At 37.1% G+C, this 15,530-nt stretch overlaps 1 protein-coding gene across 2 annotated transcripts in view; it reads left to right on the top strand.

Annotated features, from left to right (window-relative positions):
- Positions 1-15,530, top strand: part of AFTPH (aftiphilin) — a 72,465-nt gene that overhangs the window by 29,316 nt on the left and 27,619 nt on the right. For both annotated transcript variants that reach the window (XM_080685736.1, XM_080685737.1), the window contains 2 exons: positions 2,351-4,308; positions 15,154-15,305. In XM_080685736.1, coding sequence (XP_080541862.1) covers positions 2,383-4,308; positions 15,154-15,305 — 2,078 coding nt within the window. In that variant the 5' untranslated portion in view covers positions 2,351-2,382. The remainder of the gene's footprint in view (positions 1-2,350; positions 4,309-15,153; positions 15,306-15,530) is intronic.

Here is a 15,530-nt window from a genome sequence, read left to right as displayed (position 1 = left end):
ACCTCCTCTACACCCACAAGCCATGCCCACCAGCCAATCAGGAGCAAGTTTGCAAATTAACCCAACCAAGATGGCTGTAGCCATGGAGAGAGCAGGAGGCTTGGGTTTCCCCGGCTATGGAGGAAGCCAAGCTTTCCGCCTGCCCTGGCCTGCCTTGGCCTCCGCTTAAGGCTACAAAGTTTCAATTATACAAGATAAATAAATCCCAACAAAAATGTCTGTGGCTACAGAGCGAGCAGGAGGCTTGGCTCCGCTCAAGGCTACAAAGTTTCAATTGTAGAAGATAAATAAATCCCAGATACCAGGGCCTCCACTTGGGTTGCTGGGGGGCGTGGCCAGCCTGCAAACCACCACAGGCCCCTCACCCAGGCCACCCCATGCCCCAAGGGAATCCCCACCCTGATCCGGGACACCCTTCAGGGCAAACCAGCCGACCCCCACCCATGCACCAGGCCTCTATCCTATCTAATCCTATCTAATAAAAGAATAATATGCAAATTGACCATCACTCCAACACACAAGATGACTGCCCCTATGTGGACACAAGATGGCCACCACAAGATGGCCTGCAGGGGAGGACAGTTGGGAGGGACCAGGTCTGCAAGGGAGGGCAGTTGGGGGCGATCAAGCCTGCAGGGGAGGGCAGTTAGGGGTGACCAGGCCGGCAGAGGAGGGAAGTTGGGGGCGACCGGGTCTGCAGGGAAGGGCAGTTAGGGGGGACCTAGGCCTGCAGGGGAGAGCAGTTGGGGGGGACCAGGCCTGCAGGGGAGGGCAGTTAGGAGCAATCAGGCTGGCAGGGGAGTGGTTAGTGGGTGATCAGGCTGGCAGGCAGAAGCGGTTAGGGGCAATCAGGAAGGCAGGCAGGCAAGCAGTTGGGAGCCAGCAGTCCTGGATTGTGAGAGGGATGTCCGACTGCCCTCTCGGGGTCCCAGATTGGAGAGGGTGCAGGCTGGGCTGAGGGACACCCCCCCCCCCCGTGCACAAATTTCATGCACCAGGCCTCTAGTATCTATATAATAGAATACTACTTAGCAATAAAAAGGAATGAACTATATGATGAATATTAAACTATTTTTGCAACAATTCTTATCCAAATTGTAGTGATGATCAGTACTCAAATCTCATCTATATATGTGATAAATATCCTAGAAACACACACACACACACACACACACACACACACACACAAAACACAAAGGAAAAAAAACTAAACAAGGTGGTTTAATCAAGTGCTATCATTACCATATTATTGGGGGAAACTGAGTGGAATATACGATAACTGTATTCTTCTTGTGCATCCTAAATGATTTCAGAATTGAAAATTATAAAATATTAAATTGTACATGTAGGCACTGGAATATTATTCATTGCTAAAACAAAATGAGCTATCAAGCCATGAAAAAAACATGGAGGAACCTTAGATGCATATTACTATGTGAAAGAAGCCAGTCATACAGTATGTACAGGCTACATATATACTGTATGATCCCAAGTATATAACATTCTGGAAAAGGCAAAACCTAAGAGATAGCAAAAAGATCAGTGATTTCCAGGAGGGGCAGGGGAGTGGGAAGGATGAACAGGTGGAACACAGGATTTTTTAGGGCAATGAAATTACTCTGTATAATACTATAATGGTGGACACATGTCTTTATACATTTGCCTAAACCCAAGGAATGCATAACACCAAGAGTGAATCCTAATATAAACTCTGGACTTTAGGTATTAATGATATGTTAATATACTGTAGGCTCATCAGTTGTAACAAATATATCACTGTGGTGGAAGATATTCTTAATAGGAGAGGCTATGAATGAATGGGGGCAGGGAGATATATGAGAAATCTCTGTATCTTCTGTGCTTTTGCTATGAACCTAAAACTATTAAAAAAATAAAGTATATTAAAACAAAAGAATCAACTTGGGTAAAAAATTGAAAAGCAAAGTGAGGAAAATATTTGTAATAATTATTAGAGATAAAATGTTCATTATCTTTTATTTATAAAGAGCTCATACAAATTCATAAGGTAAGCCCTGAGTAAACTGGAAAGAGGGCTTAAGAGAACAAGCAAGTGCCCTCAAAGAGAATTTTTTAGATATACTTTTGTGTTTATTTGAAATTTGTTGGAATCCCCAAATTTAGTAATGTACTACCAATGCCCTTAGAAACATATACTAGAAGAGAGAAAAATTTTTGGATTATTATTATAGTGGTGAAAAGTCATCTCACCTAAGAGGAAAATAGTTTAAAATATACAAAACAGAGCACTGTAAATTTGCATTGTTTTGAAGTAGCTTAGAGAATTTTGAAAGATCTTATCCTCAAAAAATATCTTTTTTTTTTTCCCCAGTTACAAATTAATTATTTGAAAGCAAGTGAACAATGGAGCCAGACGTCATTCAAATGTACTCTTCATCCCCACCACCACTGGACAATGGAGCCGAGGATGAGGATGAGGATGAATTTGGGGAATTTGGAGGGTTTTCAGAAGTTAGCCCTTCCAGTGTAGGGTTTGTTGAATTTGAAACACCAGATTGTACTCGTCCCAAGGAAGAGTTTGTACCTTCAAACCATTTTATGCCAATTCATGATTTCTCAGAAAATGTAGATAGCCTTACAAGCTTTAAGTCCATTAAAAATGGTAATGATAAGGATATCACTACTGAACTTTCTTCTCCTGTGAAAGGACAGTCTAATGTTTTGCTCTCTACCACCAGCAAAGAAGTAATTCCATCTGAAACTTTAGATACTTCCATTGATGGCATAGAAAGTCCAGGAGATTTAAATAAAATAATGGAGCAGAGACAGAATATTGGAACACCTGAAAGTTTCTCTCCAAGAGATTTTAGAACTGATATGAATGTTGTTAATCAAAACAAGCATTTAGAGAGCTGCAATGGTGAAAAGCCTCCTTGTCTGGAGATTCTAACAAATGGGTTTACAGTATTGGAAACTGTAAATCCTCCGGGAACAGATGATCTGGACACTGAAGTGGATTCAAAAGGAAGAAAGCCTCTTAGCACTCATGGTACTGAGTATAATTTAGACTGTGCACATAGTCCTGCTGAGGAATTTGCAGATTTTGCCACATTTCCCGAAAAGGAAAGGATACAACTAGAAGAAATAGGATGTGCAATTTTAAATGATAGAGAAGCGCTAACCATTCAGGAAAACAATAAAATTAATAGAGCTAATGAACTGAATTCTGTAAAAGAAGTGTCTTTGGGTAGAAGCTTTGATGATAAAGGGCACATTGAAGGAGAGGATCAGATTTGCCTTTCAGAAACAAGCATGAAGAGTAACAGAGGTCTCAGTACTAAAATACAAGGCCTTCCAACATTACAACAGGATGAAATTTTAAATTCAAGTGTACAATCAAAGGCTTGGACTTTGGTAGACTCAGCTGATAATTTGGAAGCCAATAGGAGAGAACAATGTAAAACTGAGGAAAAACTTGATTTATTTACTTCCAAATGTACTGGCCTATGCATGGATTCTGTTAAAACTTTTGATGCTGATGATGAAGTTAGTTCTTCCAAAGAAGAAAATAGAAAGTTTACTGATTACCAAAGCCCCAGCATTGATCCTACAGAAGAAAATGTTTTGGGCGGTCCTATAAGTGTAAAAAATGGTGATAGTAGTAACGACTTTGTGACTTGCAACGATACTAATGAAGATGATTTTGGTGACTTTGGCACAGCCAGTGGCACAACTCCACCTTTTGTTACTGGTACTCAAGATTCAGTGAGTGATGTCACTTTTGAAGAGTCTTCAGAGCACTTTCCACATATTAGTGAACCAGGTGATGACTTTGGAGAATTTGGAGATACAAATGCTGTTTCTTGCCAAGAGGAAATTATATTTACCGAGTTAGACCGAAAACAAAATTCTGATAGTTTTTCAGAGGAATGTAAGTTGGAAAGAAAGTCTACAGGAACTGAATCAGTTTCAAAACTAAAAATTGGGCAAGAAGGTGAGTTTGGAGATTTTGATTCTGTGCCAAATATTCAAGATGACTGCAGTGCTTTTCAAGACTCTGATGATTTTGCGGACTTCAGTTCAGCTGGTCCTAGCCAAGGTGTAGATTGGAATGCTTTTGAGGATGGACAGGAAGATAGTTGTTCTTGGGCTGCTTTTGGAGATGAGCAAGCTGCTGAATCTCATCATCGGAAGGAAGCCTGGCAGTCACATAGGACAGATGAAAAGACTGCTACCCCAGAAACCCTCAAAACTCACAGTGTCCCTTTAGCAACTTCCAAAGGAGCAGTTGCTGGTGGCTATATACAGGAAACGGCCACTTCAGTTCAGGTATTTACTAATTTTCTCTATTTTATATGACATAAACTATGGAGGCTTCTTAATTTAACTTTTCAAAAAACATTTTTAAAATCTGTTAAGCAGTCTTTATGAGACATAATGCTTGCCTGATTTGTAGGTCATTTACATTTTTTACAAGCCTTTGGTAAACTTGAAATAAACAGTCTTACAATAATGCTTAGTAAAAATTTTCTTTGTCTCAAGGAGTTTTTTAATATTTCTTTAAATACTGGTTTTTTGATTAATATGAATATTATCAAAATTAACACTTGGTCCTCAAGCTTAGTTTAAAGATCCTGAGAATAAAATCAGAATCTATAAATTCTACTTCTCTAGTTATCTTTTGCTAAGCAAACCATTTTACATTCATCAAAAATGTAAAAATTCATCAATTAGCTAATTATTCTAGTGAATCCTTCAGTGTTTACTTTTACAGTGGTTTTAAAAGAAGGTTAAACTGATATTTAGAAGACTTTTTTAAGTTTCAGAAAACAATGTCTTTTCATTTTGTCTATCAAAGAAAGACCTAGGAAATTGAAGTATAGTTTTGATAGCAGAAGCAAGCAAGCAGAATTTGAAATCTCAACCTATGCTGAAGGCTACAGGGACTTGAAGGATAGAAAAAGAATTTGAAAAAAACAAACAGATTTGGGCCTCATAATTTACCAATAACATGTACTAAAAGACCTGAGGTAAGGGTGAGAGAGTAAGGTTTAGATCTAGTAAGAGACAATCATGGTTGACTTATTATGGCTGTATTATTTGCTTATAATTTCTTGCAAATGTACATTTACGGCCACTCTCGTTGAGTAAGGACATCAAGGAGAATATTTTTTATTCTCCTGTACTTTATCATCTTCTGGTATAGTCTCTTTTAGAGAAGATTCTTTAAGGTTTATTTTCATCTAAATTAGCCCCTAGAGGTGCAGCTTGATACCCAAGTTGTCCTCCGGCTACATTTTGCCTTTTCTCAACCCCAGGGGTGTGGAAGAGAACACTTGAAAATTAACTGCTTTATACTGACAATTGATATATGTAACACTTGGTCCTCAAGCTTAGTTTAAAGATCATGAGAATAAAATCAGAATCTATAAATTCTTCTAGTTATCTTTTGCTAAGCAAACCATTTTTAATTGGCAGTATTTCCAAAGTCTGAATGTTAATTGAAATGCTTATACATCATAGCTTTAACATCTTTAATACTTTAAGATATTGTCGAAATTATGGTATTACCAGTTGGAGATTAGCAAGCTGCTGAATCTTATCATCGGAAGGAAGCCTGGCAGTCACATAGGACAGATGAAAAGACTGATACCCCAGAAACCCTCAAAATGCACAGCTAATCACTTTTCATTTGACTTTGAGTGTCTTAATAGCTAAATTTGCTAATTCAGTTATTACATGGTTTGGCTAATGTTTTATATCTGATGAGAAATTTATTATTGAGGCAGAAGCTTGCAATTGTAAAGAAGGAGTGAATTAATTATACAATGCAAAGCAAAGACTGTTGTTTTTGACCTAATCCTTTTCATAGTTAGTTTCATCTTACTAGAGTATAAGTGACACTGGTATTGGATGATCTTTAATTTATGGCGTTAGAACATTTAACATCATCAGATAATGAATTTTTTAAAGTATGACCACATTAAAAAGGATTTTTTTTTTGCATCATACAAGTTGATCGAAGTTATTTATGTATAATTTGATAACTGAATATAGGAGGTAATAAAGTATATGGTCCTTATGGAATCTTATGTATCTGAGTTTGAATCTTGACTCAGCCTCTTATAAGCTTTATGATTTAAGACAAGTTACCTCTGAACTCAGTTATCTGTAATATATACTTCAAAGGACTTTTGTGCAGATAAAATGACAGTAAATTTTAAAATGAGTGAAAAAATCTGAAACACCAAAATTTTTAATATGATTCTATTTTAAAAAAATAAAACAAACGGTGTATATGTGGCAAGATGCATTAAGACTTCCTGAGATTTATTTGGCTCAGTCCTTAGGCTTTTATTTTTGCTGAATGAGTTACACAAAAAGAGCAGAACTTGGAGGTGGGTGTTGAAATAGACTGCTGGAAAGGGCTAGAAGAGAACTTTGGAAGGAAGTTGAGGTAGGGGAATGGGTAAGCCCTGCTGACTGAGTAGTTACAAATGACTTTCATTCTTAACCTGCTGTTGTGAAGGAAGCCTGTGGCCTGCAATTTCTTTCTTTTCCAGGATATGCTGAGCTACTCCAGCAAGGCTCTTAACATTTTAATAAAATATCTCTTCCTTGGGTCAAGAGATAAATCAGTTATTGTGGCTTTATTGCAATAATTTGTTACTTAGGGGAAAAATCAAGAAGAAATTTTTCCAAGTTATAAAATGTTCTTAGATAAACTAATTCTCAGAAATGGGTCTAGCAAACCTCAAAGGGGATTTAAGCCATACATGACCATGTATTGATAAATATTCTTCCTCTACAGTGAAATTTTCTTTTTTAGAGTTCAATATATTTCTCATTAACAGAGAAAAGCAGGTAGTGGTATCTCTATTGTATAAATTGGAAAGAGGTCAAACTATTCTTCACTTTTTGGGCTAAGATTTAAAACAAAACAGAATGACAACAAAAGTCCTCTTTCAAAACAGTCCTTTTTTCCAAAAGACCATTGTTTATATTGTTTTAACAGGTTTGTTTGTTTGTTTGTTTACTTGTTAATTTTCCAGAAAGGAACCTTGACTGATAGCCAAGATACCTTTTTTTTTAATTTAATAAATCTTGTTCAGATTATTACAATTGTTCCTCTTTTTTCCCCCCATAGCTCCCCTCCACCCTGTTCCCACCCCACCCTCTGCCCTTACCTCCCCCACTGTCCTCATCCATAGGTGTATGATTTTTGTCCAGTCTCTTCCTGCACCCCCCACACCCCCTTTTCCCCGAGAATTGTCAGTCCACTCCCTTTCTATGCCCCTGATTCTATTATATTCACCAGTTTATTCTGTTCATCAGATTTTTTTATTCACTTGATTTTTAGATTCACTTGTTGATAGACATGTATTAGTTGTTCATAATTTTTATCTTTACCTTTTTCTTCTTCTTCCTCTTCTTAAAGAATACCTTTCAGCATTTCATATAATACTGGTTTGGCGGTGATGAACTCCTTTAGCTTTTTCTTATCTGTGAAGCTCTTTATCTGACCTTCAATTCTAGATGATAGCTTTGCTGGGTAGAGTAATCTTGGCTGTAGGTTCTTGCTATTCATCACTTTGAATATTTCTTACCACTCCCATCTGGCCTGCATAGTTTCTGTTGAGAAATCAGCTGACAGTTGTATGGGTGCTCCCTTGTAGGTAACTAACTATTTTTCTCTTGCTGCTTTTAATATTCTCTCTTTGTCTTTTACTCTTGGCATTTTAATTATGATGTGTCTTGGTGTGGTCCTCTTTGTATTTCTTTTGTTTGGGGTTCTGTGCACTTCCTGGACTTATAAGTCTATTTCTTTCACCAGGTAGGGGAAGTTTTCTGTCATTATTTCTTCAAATAGGTTTTTTGTATCTTGCTCTCTCTCTTCTTCTGGCACCCTCATAATTCTGATGTTGGTATGCTTAAAGTTGTCCCAGAGGCTCCTTACACTATCTTCATATTTTTGGATTTTTTTTCCTTTTTGCTTTTCCGGTTGAGTGTTTTTTGCTTCTTTGTATTTCAGATCTTTGACTTGATTCTTGCGATCCTCTAGTCTGCTGTTAGATCTCTGTATAATATTTTTTATTTCAGTCAATTTATGCTTAATTTCTAGTTGGTCCTTTTTCATATCCTCGAGGGTCTCACTAAATTTATCAACCTTTTCTAGGAAATTCTTGAAAAACCTTATAACCGTGGTTTTGAACTCTATATCCAGTCATTTGCTTTTCTCCATTTCTTTCATTTGTGATCTGTTTCTTTGTCTCTGCACTTTGGCTGCTTCCCTGAGTTGATAGAGTGGCTTTGTGTGCTAGGTGTCCTATAGGACCCAGTGGCTCAGCCTCCCAGTTACCTGAGGTGGACACTCTTGGTGCACCCCTTTGTGGGCTGTGTGCACAGTCTTGTTGTAGTTAAGCCTTGATTGTTGTTGGTATCACTGGGAGGTATTGACCTCCAGGCCAATTGGCTGTGAGGATCAGCTGTGTCTACACTGGGAGAACTTCTGTGCTGAAGACACCCTTATGAGACAGAACTTGCAAAAGCCTCTGTGCTCAGCTTGGATGGGGCGGAGTCTCAGGGTGGAGCAGACAGCATTGGTTTCCCATCAGCCCTGCCCTAATTGGCCCCTGTGTCTCAGTGTCCTGTGGTAATCGCTGCAAGCACCTCTGAGAGAAAGCCGCCCTCGAGTTCCGCCTGCTGCCAGACAGTCCAGTTTCTCCCCAAATGAGTCTGGGTCCCCAGAGTCTCGCCCGGAACTGGTGTTCAGTGCAGTCAGGAGCTTCTGTCTCCCTCCTGCTTGAGAAAGCCAGCCGCGTACTCAGTTGCCCACCCTCTCCATGCGCATGCACCTCAGTACCTCTGCCTTCCGCAGTTGCTCTGAGTCTCAGTGTGCCTTTCTATTTCCTGACAGTCCAGTTTCACCCCATATGAGTCTGGGTCCCCAGAGTCTCCCCAGAACTGGAGTTCAGCGCAGTCAGGAGCTTTTGTCTCCCTCCTGATTGAGAAAGCCAGCCGCGCACTCAATTGCCAGCCCTCTCCACGCGCGCACCTGCACGTGCACACGCGCGCCTCAGTACCTCTGCCTCCTGCAGCTCCTCCGAGTCTCAGTGTGCTTTTCTCTTTCCTTCTGTTTGTAGAATTTCCACTCATCCAACCTTCCTGTGGTTCTGGATGATGTCCGTTTTGTCTTTTAGTTGTAGTTTTGAAATTGTTGTGCGAGGCAGCAGTTTAGGTATTTACCTAGGCCACCATCTTGGTTTCTCTCCTAATCCTATATTTTCACCTTTGTTTGTTTAATCATCTGCCTGAGGCTTGTGAAAGTTGTCCTTTATTTGAGAAACACTTCAATTTATGACTAAAAACAGAAGTAAGCAACAAAATAAAGAAATTAAGTGGTCAAAGATACAAACTTTTAGTTATAAAATAAATAAGTCCTGGGGATGAAAGGTACAGCATGATGATTATAATTCATAATACTAGTGTATTTTATTGAAAGTTGCTAAGAGAGTATATCTTAAAAATTCTCATCATCACAAGAAAAATTTGTAACTGTGTGGTGATGGATGTTAACTAGACTTATTGTGGTGGTCAGTTTGTAGTATACACATATGTCTAATCATATGTTGTACACCTGAAATTAATATAATGTTATATGTCATTATATCTCAAGAAATTAAGATTTTGGCCTTATAGCTCTTTGCTAATCTGAAGTATTTGGATAGTGATTCCTTTTGTTATTTTTCCCTCAAAAAATTTGAAATTCTGGGCTTTGATTCCAAAATAGAAATGTTTTATTAGATTTATCCAAAAATTATGTAGAAATTGCAAAGCATCTTTTTAGAGCCTCATGAATATTATAACCAGTCGCTTTTATATAGTTTAAAATTGGAAACTGACAAGTATACAATTGTAGGTTGTACTTGATATCTTACTTAATATTTAATGGTGTTGAGGCATAAGGTATCTTTTTAAATGGAAGATTATATTACCCAGTGGATTTTATGTTTCTTCTAAACTTCCACTTAAGAGCAAGACCTAATGCTATCAATATTAAAACTATTAACAATAATCAACTTCTGTTCCTAAGAAAGAAAGAAAAAACTAACTAGAAATATGTTTAAGGAATTTTAGGAATTACCTTAAATACAAAATACATTAAAGGAGGTACATATTTGAATGGCATAAGAACCAGAGTCTAGGACCCCTAGTTGTACTGGTCTTACACACTACTTTGAAAAACTGAATGAGACCTTCAGTACACTTAATCTGCTCATACTCCAGTTGTTTATAAAATAAGAGTGTATTAGTTAGCACTCTCCAGAGAAACAGAACCAGGAGAATGGATGGATGAATGGATGAGAGGGGAGTGGCGGGGTGGGGGTGGGGGGTGGCTCGTGCGTTTTGAAGACTGAAAAGTCCCAATCTCTACAGTCTTTGAGCTGTCTTCAGTGATTGGATGAGGCCCACTCATATTAGGAAAGACAATCTACTTTACTCCATCTACCAATTCCAGTGTTAATCTCATCTAGAAACACCTCCACAGACATAACCAGAATAATGTTTGATCAACCTCTAAGCACCTCATGTCCCAGTCAAGTTGACACCTAAAATTAACCATATGGGAACCACATGTCTATGTATAGCTTTCAAAATTTTTAGAACACTTGTAACTTGTTTGTGACTGAGGCTACCAGTGGGGAAATTCTGCATTAGATAATATGACTTATTTGCACAAGTGGGTAAAAGACTGCTTATACTAGTTTATCCTAGGGCAGGGGTCGGCAAACTCATTAGTCAACAGAGCCAAATATCAACAGTACAACGATTGAAATTTCTTTTGAGAGCCAAATTTTTTAAACTTAAACTTCTTCTAACCCCACTTCTTCAAAATAGACTCACCCAAGCCGTGGTATTTTGTGGAAGAGCCACACTCAAGGGGCCAAAGAGCCACATGTGGCTTGCGAGCCACAGTTTGCTGACCACGGTCCTAGGGCTTTCTTCCTCCAACCTTAGACAGAGATATGATGGAACTGGGAATTCATGCATGATCCTTTGTCCCCCATTGATGAATTAAACAATCGGGTAGTTAATTGTTTTTGCTTTCCCAGAAATCCTATCTGGTTTGAAAAAAAAAATGAAAATATAAAAACACTTAAGGTAATAAAGGACGCTGATAGGAAAACAAATATGTTTGAAATGAGAAATGCTACAAAAGCCAGTTTTCCTTTGGAGAGTAGGATAGCCAAGGCCACATAGGACTTTTGTGAGCTCCTTCCCCATAAAAGATATTTAAATTTTTCTTTTATAATGGTATAAAGATGAGTATGTTAATATTAGATATTAGAACATTTTCATGAACCCCTAAAATTATTGTGGGCCCTAGGCCCTGTGCCTATTGTGTAAGTTGGTCCTGGGCATAGTATAATGCTAAAAGCAAGGCTCTGGAGTCCCACTGCTGGATTCAGATTCATGTTTCAGCACTGACTTTTGCATTATCCACTTCCCTGAACCTCAGATTTAAAGAATAATCAAAGTACTCACTTCAAAACTCTTATTATGAAGATAAAATAAAATTGTGCATCTAAAGGTCCTTAATTAGCACAGTGCCTTGCACATAATAAGTGCTCAATAAATGTTAACTGTTACTGAATAATCTCAGAAATGAACTTGGAAAGTGGTCTTCAGAGGTGTAAGAAATAGTGTTGCCTAACTGGATTTTTTGGTGGATACCAGAAAGTAATAGAGACAAATGAGAATTTGTGTGGGAGTACCCCTAATTCTGGCTCTATATTTACCCATCAAACTATTTTGAGAGCAAAGCTGCTGCTTTGGGCTAGTTTCCATTCTCAGAATAGTTTTGACAGGTAGGAACTCTTATGGGAATAAGTGTCCTTCTGTGCAAGTAGTAAACCTCCTTATTTGGCTTCCTAGCACTGGACATGAATAGAGAAAATGAAAAGGGAATCTAGCACCTCCCTTGAAGGGCATTTGACTTTCAACCCTGCATTTATTAGAGCCCCCAGTTCTTAAAATGTTTAATGGCTAGATATGCTGCTGTTTGCTAGGCTTAGTATTTGAGATTTGTATGAATTGAAGGACATGACTGAGTTATATAAACTGGTATTCAGCCAACCAGTCACCAGTTTCTAAATTCCAAATTTAAGGGAGAACTGATGGCTCTTTTTCCTCTTTGACTGTGGTGTTGAAGGCATTTAAAATTTAAGTATTTGATGTGAATATCATTTTATTTAGTTACTATTATAATCTCAGCTAAAATTTAGTATGCTTAAGTATGTACACTTTTGTTACCCTCACATTAATGTAGAGCATAGCACTGACAAGTAAAAATTTTCAATTTGCTTTGTTGAAAACTATGAATTGTTGTGTTGAATGAAATTATTTGCTTTTTAAAGCAAATCAGCAGTTAATAGTTGAATACCTTATCTAATGACTACAAATGTTTAAAATACAAAAAAAAAAGTGGATAAAAACATTTAACGAAAAGAAAGTAGGCTTTAGCGTCTAGCTTTGGGTCAAATCCTTGCTGTGCACCATGCCAGCTTGTGACTGGTTAGTTATATTAATCTCCCTTTACTTTCTTCATCTATAACATGGACACAATACTTGTCTTTCAGGGTTTCTTTTAAAGGGTTTATCAAGTAATATATGTAGAGCATCAAGCATAGTGCATTACATAAAGGCATTCATTCAGCTATTATTATTTATAAATGTTAAAATTATATAAATATATCCAGTTTGTGTACAAAAATTGTTTAGGTGGCTTACAATAAGATATACTTTAGTAAATAGAACAAATATGCCCCCTGCAGTCCTAAATAAAAGTGAAGCTTTTTTTAAAAAAAAAGTCTATTTTAGGTTGATATAGTTAATGTTCCTGTACCAGTTATGTGTAGGAATCTAGGTACTAGAGATTCAAGATAAGGGATAGTCCTTGCCCTCAAAGCTCCTATAATTTGTAGAAATTGAATTTAGAACTGCTTTGAGACACTATAATATAGTGGCAGTATGTGTTGGGTAGTGCTGTTCATCTAGTGGACTCTGGCTACTTGAATCTTTGTTACTTGTTTATTGCCCTACCTCAGTTGGGTAAACTGTGGCCGAAGAGACAAATCTGTCCTGACACCTATTTAGTACATAAAGTTTCATTAGAAGACACCCACACTTGCTGGTTTATGGATGGCCTGCAAAGCCGAAAGTATTTACTATCTAACCCTTTATGAAAAAAATTGCCTGCTTCATTCAACAATAGATTTGAAGCAATTTAATGTAATGTCTAATCCTAGACATATGGAACTTTCTTTTCAAATTACTATGTAATTCATATTCTTTATGAGAAAAGATTGGGAAAGAAGTAAAATATTGAGGTAATCAGGTTAATGTAATGTTCTGTTTCCTCACATACATCCCACTAATTTAAGAATTTGCTTGCTGGTATATCTAAGACTTGTTGTGTAATATTGCCCAAATGATTGAATGTGTTTTGGAGTCATTTCTTTCTTCCTTTGATAAATGTTTTTTGTTTTTGTTTTTATCCCATTTAACAAAGAAGATACCAGAATGATTCTGTTTTAATTTACAGAGAAATAAAAGTTTGGTCTTATGTGAGTTTTGTTTACCTTCCCTGCCCAGGAGATGCCAACACTCCTCATGTTTCCAATTAGATGGTTATCTGATCCGTTTAAAAGTAATGTCTGTCCATTCCCCCTGTTGAAGCCTTTAAGCGCTGGTTCCCTTGACACACTCAAGTTTCACAAGCCTTGGGATCTTGAGTCTACTTTTTACTGGAAGTTTCATAATTGATACTGAGAACTTTTCTCATATCACAGACATGAATATAATAAAGATTTTAGAGTAACTTGCAGAGAGCAGAAGAGTACCTGAGACTAATGATGCAGTGTTAAGTTTTTTGCTCTGCTACTGCTTTCAAAAGAGAGATTTTAGTTTGGAAAATGTTTGTGAAAATTTTTCCTTTTGGTTTTCCTGTTTGCTGACTGTACTAAACAACAGAAATCAAGTGATAACTTGTGTGCCTTACTTGGCAGGAAGTACCACCATGATGTGGCATTTTCTTGTACACTGGGTGTCATTTCAGAAATACACTTAATCTTCCAACAAGCTTTAACATGTTAACAATTTGTATTCCTATTTGATATTTAATTAGTAAATTGAACTACTATTCAATTTTACATGTATCTGAAATAGGAGAGTGAGAATAAATGTTATTGTAGGTTGCACATGTAGAACAAACCTAGTTGTAACCAAAAATGTAAGTTAATCTAAATCCAATAAGTTTTAATTAATGAAAAAACTCCAAATACCAACTTTCTTAGTGAAAATTCTTGGGAATATATGAGTTTTGCTTGGAGGAAAGGCATTGTTTTATTCAAAAATACATATATACATACCATAGAAAAGTAGAGAAATGGAATTTCTAGATGATAACACAGATCATCAGAATAATAAATGAGCTGTTGAATTTCTAAGTAAAAATTGAGACATTCTTTCCTATTTTGGTATGCTCTCTTAGCAGCAGAGATGTTTCTGAAAGGCTTTCAGAATTCAAGTTTATGTCCAAGAAAAAAGGTTTGTTCAACTATAGTAGCATACTTTTACAAGCATCCGATCTTATTGGTCCTAAATCTAGAATATGTGAGTGGTGATAAGAAACATCCCAGTGTAGTGTAAAGAATATGAATGCTATCTAGTATTTGTTTTTGTTTTTGCTTTGGACAGTTTATTCAGAATTTGAGATTGCTTTCTCACTTTACAATTGGGTAATAATTTCTTCTTTGTAGAATTTTCTAATGGATTAAATAACATGTTTCTAAAGTACCAGGTATAATGCTTGTTGTGTAGCTACATTTACTTTTCATCACTGTATCACCAAGATTGTTTAAAGTAATCATTTAAAACAGCTGTTCTATGAGTAGTTGTGCTTCTTTCACATGTACCTGACTGGTAGTTTCCCTCTCTGTCTTATAGTAATGGACAGAGGGTGTGTGTGTGTGTGTGTGTGTGTGTGTGTGTGTGTGTGTGTGTGTGTGTGTGTGTGTGTGTGTTGATAATGATGATGATGATGAAGAAGAAGAAATATGACATTAAAACTTGAGAAATGAAAATATACTTTTGGGGGGTGTTTTGGTACAGACAGCTTTACTAAACCGCCTGGAGCGAATTTTCGAAGCATGTTTTCCTTCCATGTTTGTCCCTGATACTGAAGAGGAAGTTACTTCCCTGAAGCACTTGCTGGAAACAAGCACCTTGCCAGTAAAAACAAGAGAGGCCTTAACTGAAAGTGGGTAAGTAGTAGACAGTTGTTAGATAGCATGTAGATGTGTTGGTGTCAACTGTTCTATTTTATAAGGTTATCTTAAACATTAAGGTTCTGAAACATTGTGTTAAAGTTTAAAAAAATCATATTGTACTAAAAATACATGATTTTTTAAAACCTCCGTGTGTCTCCATTTTTTAGCTTTTTTTCTGATATTTCTAAATCAGTAGTCTAAGCAGTCAATCTTACATTC

The sequence above is a fragment of the Plecotus auritus genome (genome assembly GCF_963455305.1).
Source record: "Plecotus auritus genome assembly, chromosome: 8".
NCBI lineage: Eukaryota > Metazoa > Chordata > Mammalia > Chiroptera > Vespertilionidae > Plecotus > Plecotus auritus.
The sequence above is the reverse complement of the archived record's forward strand: the minus strand, read 5'-3'. Positions and strand labels throughout refer to the sequence as shown.